The sequence below is a fragment of the Mrakia frigida genome (genome assembly GCF_051309035.1).
Source record: "Mrakia frigida strain ATCC 22029 unplaced genomic scaffold BDY24scaffold_9, whole genome shotgun sequence".
Classification (NCBI taxonomy): Eukaryota; Fungi; Basidiomycota; class Tremellomycetes; order Cystofilobasidiales; family Mrakiaceae; genus Mrakia; species Mrakia frigida.
Window position 1 is genome coordinate 19,564 of NW_027481272.1, and position 10,031 is coordinate 29,594.

The following is a 10,031-nucleotide window of genomic DNA, read 5'->3' on the forward strand; positions in this document are numbered from 1 at the left end:
GGATTTAGGGAAAAGGAACTCACTGAAGAAGAGAAGAATTGAAGCTGATGACCCTTCAGGTAGAACGAAGAGAGAAAAATGGTCCCAAGAGGCAGCGAAGTGACGATCTTCCTCCGCTTTTTTTGTCGCGCACGTTTCCTCTCAGCCACGAGGGTTCGACATTTCTGCCTCTGCTCGCTCGCTACAAGAAAGGACTCATGGATCTGGTACAAAAGGCACGGGAGTTGAGTCTCAGTAAGCGAAAGCAAGCTCCAAGACGGCGGCGTTGAAGAAGAGGGAGAAACGAGCAAAAGCACCTAGTGCGTCGCACTTCCGTTTACTCCCATAAACACTCGAGCTAGAACGCTCATCTCTCCATCAGCTCCTAAAACCCAAGCAGTATCCTTAAGGAAAGTGCACTCCCCTCCTTCGCCTCTGTAAATCCCATCCTGCTCGTTGGTCTTTCGAACGGCCCTGTTAATTGAGCATCTAAGGGGAGAGAAGAGCGATTTCAGCGGTGATGGCTTCCTCGAGATAGACTTGACCGGTATGGAGAGCGGCGAGGGGAGAGGAAGGGGAGTGAATCTTGGCGTGGATGTGCTTTGAAAGCGAGGAAAGAAAGGCGCGTCAAAAAGAACGGAGAGACGACGCGGCGAACACCAACTCACGGTCGTTCTTTCCTGATACCATCCTGGGAAGATCAGATCGAAAGCGCCCTTCCCGTCGGAGTCCGTCTCTTGAACTCCTCGAAGGAAGGTGTTGTTCTGCGATTGGAGGGAAGACGAAGAAGTCAGTTTTTTGTGAACCTCGACAAGGCGAAGACGCCTCGGAACTCACGTTGGTTTGATGAGGACCGTGCCCTCCAGGACCACCGGGACCACCTGAAGAAGTGAAATAGCACAGCCGTCAGCGTCGCTCGAAGGCTAGACTCGGTGAGAATGAGCGAGAGAGAAAGAACTGACCTGAAGGCTGGCCCTTTCGAGGTGGACCGTGACCTCCTCCTCCTCGACCTGGAGGTCCTCCTGGCCCTCCAGGAAACCCACCAACGTTTGAGAATCCACTATAGACGCCTGAGGGAAACGGTGCAAGACGGAGAGTCAGAAGCGATCTGAGGTTTTCACTGACGCGTCTCGTTCGTTTCTCCTTCGAACTGAGCGAGAATCGAGACTCACCTGCGGCATCACAGGTCTGGAGCAAAGCCGCAATCAACTGAATCAGTATGGGTTTGGTCTCGCAGGCTCGGACTACCCAAACTCACCCAAACATCGACAAAGGCGTTCGAAAGAGGGCCAAAGGTCTCAACATCGACGACGGTGAACTCCAAGTGCATCGGAACTCCTTCTCGATCCTCCGTCAGATTGGGCCTGAATACCTCGTCTGCGATGTAGTAAGGACCTAGAAGATCGAACGAACGAGAAAAGCGATCAGCAAACGGAGAATGGCCGAAATGAGCTACGGTGAAACGATGAGAAGAGCTGACCTTCTTTCCTCAGGCGTGAGCACACAAGGAGCAGCTTCTTTGCAGGAGTGAGTGGTCTGCCTGAAGAGAGAGGTGAGCCCAGAAGGACTCCGATCTGAATTTTCTTCGCTTGTGAACCGACCGAGACTGACTCGTCGCTTTCCTCTCCCTCTTCCTCCTCGCTTTCCAGGCCATCAACTTTTGACCGTCAAGCCTGACGGCTTCACCACCGCAGCTTCAACGCTTTCTTTCTTTCTTTACATGTGAGTCCCTTCTGCTCTTCAACTCCCACTTTCCGCTCACGTCTCGACGAACGATCAAACGCCAACCTCGACGCGTCCTTTCTCTCCCTCCCTCTCCTCCTCTCTTTCAGATGACCTCTGTTACTCTTCGATACGATGAGATTCTACAACCTCTCTCTTCATCTCGTTCTCGAACCCTTTTCCTAGTCGCTACAAGGCACCGACGTCGTCGCCTCTCGCTCTAATCGTCTTCTCCCTTCTCTCGTCGAACAATTAACCCGACGTCTCGGCCTCCGATTGGGGGCTGTGCTCACTTTACGGATTCAGCAGTCAGCAGTTTAGTTTGAGGTCCAAGACGAACAAAGGAAAGCGAAGAGGGAAGGAGAACCTCCCGAAGAGGTTGGAAGGAGGACGCGTTTCCAGAAGAGCACGAGGGCTGGAAGGGTCTCTTCGAGGGAATCAGGGTGAAAATTTTGCAGGTAGATCGACGTGAACATCGAAGTAGGGATCATCCTTGTGTGCTGTGCCATATGAATTCTCGAGCTGCAAAAGAAGGGAAGAACAACGAACCAAACGAACGACTCGCCCAAGAAACTGCGAGAGTCGTTCGACTCTCGAGCTCACCCTCTCTCTCTCTCCCTTCCCACCAACTTCCAACCTCCACCCAACCCTCCTCCCTTCCCTTCCCTTCCCTTTGCTACGAATGCTGTCCTCCCACTCTCCCGTGATGTACTCCTCCGAGTTTGACGAGTTCCTCCGACCTTCGACTCCTGAACACGATCCTCCTCCTCTCTCGTTCGACTTCGGCTCTTCCACCGGTGGACCTCCTTCGTTCTTCCAGTTCTCCGCTTCGCCACCTACGGGAGGAGGATCTTCTTCCTCTCAATCGTACTCTCCTCCTTCTTCTACGACGAGTGGATTGCCTACGGAGGATGAGATCTTTGGGATGATGAACGGAGTCTGCGAGAGTAACGAGGGAGGAGGTGCGTTTGGGGATGTGTTTTCGTTTGGTGGATTGGGAGGAGGAGGAGGAGGAGGAGCGTCTAGAAGTAGTAATGCTCATGTTCACGGGTTGGATCTATCGAGGTAAGTCGAACAAAGAAAAGAGAGGAGAGAGCGAAGGAGCAGGCCGAACCAAGCTGACCTCGACCTCGTACGATTCCCTCCCTCCCCTTCCGAAACGAGCAGACCTCCCTCCACAGAGTTCTTGGATCTCGATCCTTTCTTTCAGTTCGGGAACAATAACAACAACAACAACAACAACAACAATCCTACGAACCAGAACTTCCTTCCTCAGCAGAGTCAGGGCAACCACCTCGGGTTCGCTCCCAACGTCAACGCCGAGTCCTCGAATCGTTCGTTCTCTTCTTCTTCTTCTTTGTTTCTCTCTTTTTTTCCTTTCTTCTTTTCTGACGATTTCGTTGTCGTTTCTGTCTGCACAGCCAACAACAACAACCCCGTCGCTCCCATCCCTTCTTTCCTCCTCTCACACATCAACAACGCTTCCCTCTTCACCCAACAGCCACCGAACCCTCTCTTCTCCCTCACCCAGCATCAACACCACCAGCCTCCTCCTCCCTCTTCCAACCCACCTTCCCTCGCTCACTCCAACACCCACTCTCAACCCTCCTCCTCAGCCTCCAGTATCCACTCCCTCGCGCCTCCTCAACCTCAAACGACTTCGACGACCACGAAGAGGAAACTCTCCTCGACCGCGTCGCCTTTCGATGCTCCTAAACAACCAGCTTCAGCTTCGACGGCCGTAGCGAGTTCTTCCCAGAACGGGAAGGTGTCGGATCATAATGCGATTGAGAGGAAGTACAGGGATCATATCAGCGTGAGTAGGGCTTTCTCTCAATCGCGTCGAAAGAGAAGCGACGACTGACTTCGTTTCGTTTCGTTTCTTTCAGGATGGGTTCACTCGTCTTCGAGACTCTGTCCCTGTTCTTCGAGTGCTCTTGTTCGTCCTTTTTCCATCCCTCTTTCCTCAACCCACGTCCTAACCCTCGCCTCGTCGGTTCCTGCAGCGGCACCTCCACCCCGACGACCCTCCCTCTCGACACTCCCTCCCCTTCGACCGGTCTCATCGACGGCATGCCCAAGGAGACCAAGCAAGGGAAAGCTACCGTTCTCGGTGCTGCTAGGGAGTACATCTGGATGCTTCAGCGCGAACGAGCCAAGTTGTCGAGGAGCATCGAGTTCCTGGAGGCGAGGATGTCGGAGAGTGAGAAGCAGGCTTGGAGGAACGTGAGTTCGAGAACGCGTCGTTTTCTTTCCCCTTTCCCGAACTGACTTCTCACTCCTCTTTTCTTCGTTCTCGTTTTCTGGCAGGCCTTCGAATGCTCCGAACAAACCGTCCAACTAGACGCTTACCTCCTCTCCATCACCTACCCTTTCACCTCCTCCTCTTCCGCCTCCGACTCCGCCTCCCCTTCCTCCTCCTCAGCAGCCACCTCTCCCAACTCCTCCGAACCGGCCAAACCTCCTCCTCGCAAACGAGCCAAACCTGCCGCTTCCACCACCAAGTCTCGTAAAGGAGGAGCCAAAACCGAACTGGTTTCGGACGGAGGGAAGGTTCTTCTCGGAGTCGTCGCGTCCGTTTCCCTCCTTGGAGGAGCGGAGCGGCTCGGACTGGCTTCCGAAGCTTCGGGAGTGCCTGTTTCGATGGAGGAGGGAGTGGGAGGGGGGAGAGTGATGGGCATGACTCGACGAGCCGTCGGAGGAGTCGCGTCGAGGACGGAGGGATGGAGTTGGGGATGGAAGTTGTGTTTGGGTTTGGCGGTGTGTTTGTTGGTTCTTCCGGCGTTGAGGAGGCTGATGGGGAGGATGTACAGGAGCAGGGACGAGGAGAAGATGCAGAGGTTGGAGCAAATGGTCGGGCAGGAGGAGTTGGTGGACGTGGAGGAGTTGAGGAGCGAACTGGGCGCGCCGAGGGGGGTGAGGGGGTTGATGAGAGGGGTGGTTGGGGAGTGGTGTAAAGGGTTGGTGTTTGGGGGGAAGACTTGGTTGAGGGTTGGTGGTGGGGGAGGGAAGAGGGTCGAGTTGGAGAGGAAGGGGTGGGAGAGAGTCGCGGAGAGGCAGATGAGTTTGCGTGAGTTTTCGAGCTCTTTTCGTTCTTTTCCTTGTTCGATCGAACCGAAACCTGACCTTCTCTCGTTTCGGTTTTCGTATTCTCTACCAGCCACCGACCTCAAATCCTATCTCGCCTCCCTCTACACCTACCTTCGCCTCGCCAACCTCTCCTCCTCCCTCTCGTCCACCTCCTCCCCTCGAACGCTCTCTCTCCTCTCCCTCCTCTCCATCTCCCTCGCCGGAGGAGACATCACCCCCGCCGCTTCAGCCCTCTGGTCCTCCGCTCGAGCCGCTCTCCCTTCCTCCCCGTCTCGTCCTCAAGATCGAGCCATGGCGGAAGTCCTCGAACTCACCCTCACCGACGTTCTCGCCATCTCCCCGGAAGCCTTCAGCTCTACGACTACCTCCCCCCTCGACGTCATCGCTTCCTCCCTCACCCTTCGAGATATCCTTCACGTCTGGCAAACCCTCTTCTCGTCGTTCGCTCCTCCTTCCTCGTCCTTGATCCCTCCTACCAACCTCGTCGCCGCTTCACCTTCCATCCTCGCTGATCGATCGAGGAAGGCGCTCATCTCCAGCGAGATTGCCTCCCTTGTCGCTTCGACTACGCCAGGATCGGAAGCGCACGAGCTGGCGTTGGTGTGCATGGGAGGCTGGTCGTTGCTCGTGAGGGAGGAGGAAGGGGTCAAGTGGTCGTTGGGACGACTCGTCGGTCAGGGGATCCAGAGATCCTTGGGTGCAGGAGGGAAAGCTCTTCTCTCTGTGGGAGGAGTCGTAGGAGTCGATGCTTCGTCGTCGTCGTCTTCCTCCTCCTCTTCTCGCTCCATCGAGGACGTCGTCGTCGACCACCACGCCGACGAGGGACTCGTCGACTCCAACTTCACCTCCTCCATCACCCACCAAATCAACACCCTCTCCTCCTTCCTCATCACCTACCAATCTCTCGTTCTCTCCCTTCCCGCTCTTACCTCCAAAACCAACTCGACTTCAACAAAGCTCACCTCCTTCCCGACCCTCCTCCCTCAAACGCTCCACCTCCGAGCGCTGCTCAACTCGCCGGATCTGGAGCAGGTGGACGAGGACGCGAAGGAGAGGTTCGTGGATGGGCTCTATGGGTTGGGGAGGTGGTCGGTTGGGTGGAGGGATGTGGGAGAGGAGGATAGTGGGTTTTCGGAGTGAGGCGACGCGTTTCATCTCCTTCCGTCGTGCTGTTTATGGTTTCTGCTCTCTCTCTCTCTCGTTTGACATCTAGTAGTCTGACTTTAGTCTAATAACGTTCCTCTCTTTCGATTCGTTTTCGTTCTCGGCCCCTTCGTATCTCGCTCTTCGCCTTCGTTTCTTCGTTCTTCGTCTCCCCTTCTTCGGACAGTCTCGATCTTTACTTTCCTTTCCTTCCTTTTCTGATTGATCTGCGTGCTATGTTTATGAGCTATCTTTATCTCGCTCGGCAGCAAGGCTTGTACGAGGTAGACGAGATGGAGAAGAAACGAAGGATCGAAGGGAACGAGAAGATGAAGGGAGCGAAGAAGGTGTTCTCGAGGGTGAAAGACGAGGGTGAGTGAAGCTGGTCGAGACGAGGGTGAAAAGGAGACGTGGTAAGATTTTCTTGGGGCTTGCACGAGGGGAAGAGACAGAGATCGAGGAACTTCCAGTCGAAGCGAGCGGAGAGACGATGCGGTTCCGTTCTCGACGATCTCGATGCAAAGATGATAGACTAGATGGAAAGATGCTATGGTAGATTAGATAAACATTATATGACGTAAAATTATAAACACGCAGAGTCTAAGGCCAAGAAGGCAGATGGTCGTTATGTAAGAGAGGAGAGAAAAAAAAAGGTGAGGTCACGTCCGATCCGTTCAAACTCTACTGCTGCTCCAGACGCTCGCTCCTCGTTTCCTGGATGTCGGCTTGATCACGAAAAGGCTCATGGCACTGAAACCTGGGTGGACAACGAGCCAGAGAAAGCAAGACGATCAATTTCGAGGACGAAGAAGAACAAGGGGAGGACGCGTCGAGCTCACCTCCGCATTTCTCCGTCGAGGACCCTCCGCAAGCATAGGAGCACGAGCTCTCTGCCAGTGTAGACGACGTGGTGGCCAGGGCATTTCCACAGAGACACTGGGTGTAGTACTCAACCCCAAACATCGAGTAGCCCTTCGAAGAACAAGTGGTTGCACAGATCTGGAGGGTCATCGTCGAGGAGTCGACGAAGTACCCGCTGAGAGCTCGAGGGGAGGCTGAATCCGAGACGCAGGAAGAGTAGGACCATCCGGAAGGAGCGACGACGGAGGAGGAAGCAACGGCGGACGCGCTGGACGACGTGGAAGTCACGAATTTGGTGCTGGAGGAGGAGGAGGAGGTGGAGGTGGCTTTGATGGTCGAGGAGGAAGTGGTTGGGCTCGCTGCGTTGGGGTTGGTGAAGATATTCATCGCGTAACTGGAGTAAGACGAGGGAAATAGGGTCAGCGAGACGACGACGGAAGAAAAGGGCGGCTCGATACGACTCACGCTCCACCGCAGATCTGAGCTGAGTTTCCGGAGCAGGTGTTGGTGCAAGCAGTTGAGGTCTTAAGAGCGGTCATGTCGACGGACGAAGAGCAGTAGCTGGTGGGCGAAAAGAGAAGAAACGGAGGTCAGTCAATTGCGAGAGGGAGAACTCTCGACAAAGAAAGAAAACGATGTAGGCTCACCATTGAGACCTGAGGCAAGCAGGGAGGTGAAATCAATGTCAGCGGTAGAAGGCTGTGCGATAGGAGACAGAAAGGAACTCACGAGTACTGGACACCTGAGGAGGGAGGGAAAGAAAAGACGCGTCGAGTGAGTCCGACGTTTTGCTTCACGAGAGAAAGAGATGAGAGACGACTCACCAGCTTGAGTGTATCCGAGACCGGAGCAGTAGTTGGTGCAGAGCTCGTGGGTCATCGACGTCGAGCCTGAAAAGCGGGAAGGAAGAAGAAGTCAGCGAGTGAGAGACGAATCAGGAGAGGGAGGGGTAGGAGCGAGACTCACCGTACGAAACAGTCATCAACCTCGGGGAGTCAGAGGCACACCCTCCTGTCGAAGTCCATCCGTTGGAAAGCACGATAGCGGAAGAAGTCGCAGTCGCAGTGGCTGCTTTCGTCGAAGTGGTACTGGTGCTAGGGACGACGGCTTTGGTGGAAGAGGACGAAGAGACGACGACAGCGGGAGCAGAGAAGAGAGTCATGGCGTAGCTGGATAAGAACAAGGGAGTCAGCGTTGTATAGGATTGTACGCGAGAGCCAGGAATGTGTAGCTTACAATCCTCCGCACTTCAAGGCGCTGTTACCTCCACAGGCGCTCGTACAAGCCGTCGAGGAGGTCGTCGAGGAAACGTCGAGGGAGGAAGAGCACCAGCTGAGATTGGACGAGAGAAAGAGATCAAATCAGTAGACATACAGGAGCTCGTAATAACACGATCCAATGCTCACCATTGGGTTCCGTACTCGAGACCTTGGGAAGGGAAGAGGAGAGAACAAAGGAGGAAGGTAAGCTTGCCGTCGGGGACTCGCTCGAAAAGAGAGACTCACCAGCCTGACTGTAGCCCAAGCCTGAACAATAGTTCGTGCAGATCTCATAGGTCATTCCGGATTGATCTGACGAAGAAAGCAAGCATGAAGAAGGTCAGAGAGAGACGATCAAGAGACGTTCAACGAGACGCGACTCACCGATCGTCTTCGTCATGAGCCTCGCGCTCGTAGGGTCGTTGATGCACCCTCCAGTCGAAGTCCATCCGTTCGAGAGGGAGATAGAGGAGGCAGAAGCTGTCGCTGCAGTGGTTGTGGAAGTCACCGTAGCTTTGGTCGAAGTCGTCGAAGTCGAAGCAGGAGCAACGAAGATCTGCATCGCGTAGCTACAAAGTTCCCAAGATCGTCAGAACAGCGTCTTTAGAGATGGGGAAAGAAAGTGGATGGACTCACGCGCCACCACACTTGACAGCACTGTTTCCTCCACACGCCATTGTGCAGGCGGTGGAAGTCGACGTCTTCGTCAGATCGACGGAAGAAGAGCACCAGCTGTGAGAGGAGAAAAAGAATGTGTTAGCGAAGGGTTTACTGAAGCGTGTTGGTTCGAAAGGAAGGAGGAATTACCACTGAGTCCCGTACTCGAGACCTTCGAAAGGAAGAGATGCAGCGGATGAGGAAAAGGTCAGCATTTAAAAGAAGTTTGGAAGTAGGTTGAGAGTTCGACAACTCACCAGCTTGGGAGAAGCCCTGGCCCGAACAGTAATCCGTGCAGATCTCGTAGGTCATCGTCGAAAGAACTGTGGAACGAAGGGGAAGGGTAAGTAGAGAGAGGAGGAAGAGTTCGATGAGATCTGAACGCGACTGACCGTAGCTCGTTGTCATCTGTGTAAAGAAGGGTGATCGAATTGTCAGCACGAGGTAGAGATGTGTTCATATAGAAGACGGGGACTAACCAGTCGAGTGGTATCGCTCGTGCAAGCTCCGTTCGAAGTCCAGCCGTTCGAAAGAGTAACAGCCGAGCTGGATGCTGAGGCTGAGGCTAAAGCCGAGGACGCTTTCGAGGACGTGGAGGTGGTAGTTGTGACTGCCGACTTTTGGTAGATGGAGAGACGAGACGAGCCTGAGTTCGAAAGGAAGGTCGAAGATCAGCAGGCGAAAAGGACAGAGTCGAAGACGCGTCGAGATCTCACCGCCACAGGTTTGACCGAGGTTTCCAGCACAAGGCATGTTGCAATCGGTATCGGCAGCGACCAAGGAAGAGGAAGTAATGGTGTTGGCGCAGTAACTGTAGGGGAGAAGGAGGGTAACCGAGGAAACGAAGGGCGGGGGTCAGCGACGAAGAGGAGGCGACGAGAGGAGGCAGACTTTCACGTACCATTCTCGACCGTACTCCATACCCGCTATCGAGTATCCCTTTCCGACACAGTAGTTGACGCAACTTGAAAAGAAAGGCGAGGAAGAGAGGAGGAATGAGGTTGGGCGAGGGTTTAAAGAGACGAGAAGAACGAGACGCGACTCACCTTTCGATCGTCAACGCATCACTTGCCGTTGACGCGCCAGCCAAAGCTCTGACACCGGAAGGCTCGGTTCGACAGGAGCCAGTTGAAGGAGCAGCCCATCCTGAAGGAAGCGAAGCGGGAGCGGCGACGTTGTCGGGGTTGTAGAGAAGGGTAAGAGTGGAACTTCCACCACAGTTCTCAGTGACCAACCCGGAACATTTCTGAGAAAACAAAGGACGGGAAGAAAGAAGAAGAGGAAGTTGGGATCAGTCAACAGAAGGGAAGGAGAGAAAAG

The 10,031-nt window shown here is 54.4% G+C and overlaps 4 protein-coding genes across 4 annotated transcripts in view; 2 read left to right on the forward strand and 2 right to left on the reverse strand.

Annotated features, from left to right (window-relative positions):
• Positions 1–468: 468 nt before the first annotated feature.
• BDY24DRAFT_439930 (Intradiol ring-cleavage dioxygenase) lies at positions 469–2,407 on the reverse strand (the record flags this gene model as incomplete). The annotated part of the gene is made up of 7 exons (XM_076644481.1): positions 2,042–2,407; positions 1,238–1,374; positions 1,152–1,167; positions 942–1,049; positions 817–860; positions 648–743; positions 469–579 (listed from the first exon to the last, which is right to left on the reverse strand). Exons 1-7 carry the CDS (start codon positions 2,208–2,210, stop codon positions 469–471), a joined length of 681 nt encoding a protein of 226 aa, XP_076498120.1. The 5' UTR covers positions 2,211–2,407.
• Positions 2,267–4,014, forward strand: BDY24DRAFT_278749 (uncharacterized protein). The gene is made up of 4 exons (XM_076636958.1): positions 2,267–2,766; positions 2,869–3,035; positions 3,123–3,517; positions 3,591–4,014. The coding sequence occupies exons 1-4, from the start codon at positions 2,384–2,386 to the stop codon at positions 3,681–3,683; spliced, it is 1,038 nt and encodes a 345-aa protein (XP_076498121.1). The 5' UTR covers positions 2,267–2,383; the 3' UTR covers positions 3,684–4,014.
• A 74-nt stretch (positions 4,015–4,088) lies between these two features.
• BDY24DRAFT_278790 (uncharacterized protein) lies at positions 4,089–5,972 on the forward strand. The gene has a single exon (XM_076636959.1). The coding sequence runs from the start codon at positions 4,345–4,347 to the stop codon at positions 5,929–5,931; it is 1,587 nt and encodes a 528-aa protein (XP_076498122.1). The 5' UTR covers positions 4,089–4,344; the 3' UTR covers positions 5,932–5,972.
• A 524-nt stretch (positions 5,973–6,496) lies between these two features.
• BDY24DRAFT_278794 (uncharacterized protein) overlaps positions 6,497–10,031 on the reverse strand; it is a 6,134-nt gene continuing 2,599 nt past the window's right edge. Inside the window, exons 15-33 of the mRNA XM_076636960.1 lie at positions 9,758–9,957; positions 9,613–9,675; positions 9,428–9,522; positions 9,191–9,357; positions 9,104–9,119; positions 8,969–9,034; positions 8,862–8,883; positions 8,691–8,786; positions 8,439–8,623; positions 8,301–8,366; positions 8,202–8,223; positions 8,032–8,127; positions 7,762–7,964; positions 7,620–7,685; positions 7,525–7,537; positions 7,443–7,451; positions 7,261–7,356; positions 6,774–7,189; positions 6,497–6,691 (exon numbers count right to left, since the gene is read on the reverse strand). Of these exons, the coding sequence (XP_076498123.1) occupies positions 6,609–6,691; positions 6,774–7,189; positions 7,261–7,356; positions 7,443–7,451; positions 7,525–7,537; positions 7,620–7,685; positions 7,762–7,964; positions 8,032–8,127; positions 8,202–8,223; positions 8,301–8,366; positions 8,439–8,623; positions 8,691–8,786; positions 8,862–8,883; positions 8,969–9,034; positions 9,104–9,119; positions 9,191–9,357; positions 9,428–9,522; positions 9,613–9,675; positions 9,758–9,957 (1,980 nt within the window). The 3' untranslated portion in view covers positions 6,497–6,608. The remainder of the gene's footprint in view (positions 6,692–6,773; positions 7,190–7,260; positions 7,357–7,442; positions 7,452–7,524; positions 7,538–7,619; positions 7,686–7,761; positions 7,965–8,031; positions 8,128–8,201; positions 8,224–8,300; positions 8,367–8,438; positions 8,624–8,690; positions 8,787–8,861; positions 8,884–8,968; positions 9,035–9,103; positions 9,120–9,190; positions 9,358–9,427; positions 9,523–9,612; positions 9,676–9,757; positions 9,958–10,031) is intronic.

Bases quoted from the DNA above. Each gene is read 5' to 3' on its own strand.
- BDY24DRAFT_278749 (XM_076636958.1), top strand. From the start codon at position 2,384: ATGCTGTCCTCCCACTCTCCCGTGATGTACTCCTCCGAGTTTGACGAG. The intron at 3,036-3,122 runs GTTCGTTCTCTT...CTGTCTGCACAG, and splicing joins CAACGCCGAGTCCTCGAATC to CCAACAACAACAACCCCGTC. The intron at 3,518-3,590 runs GTGAGTAGGGCT...CGTTTCTTTCAG, and splicing joins AGTACAGGGATCATATCAGC to GATGGGTTCACTCGTCTTCG.
- BDY24DRAFT_278790 (XM_076636959.1), top strand. From the start codon at position 4,345: ATGGAGGAGGGAGTGGGAGGGGGGAGAGTGATGGGCATGACTCGACGA.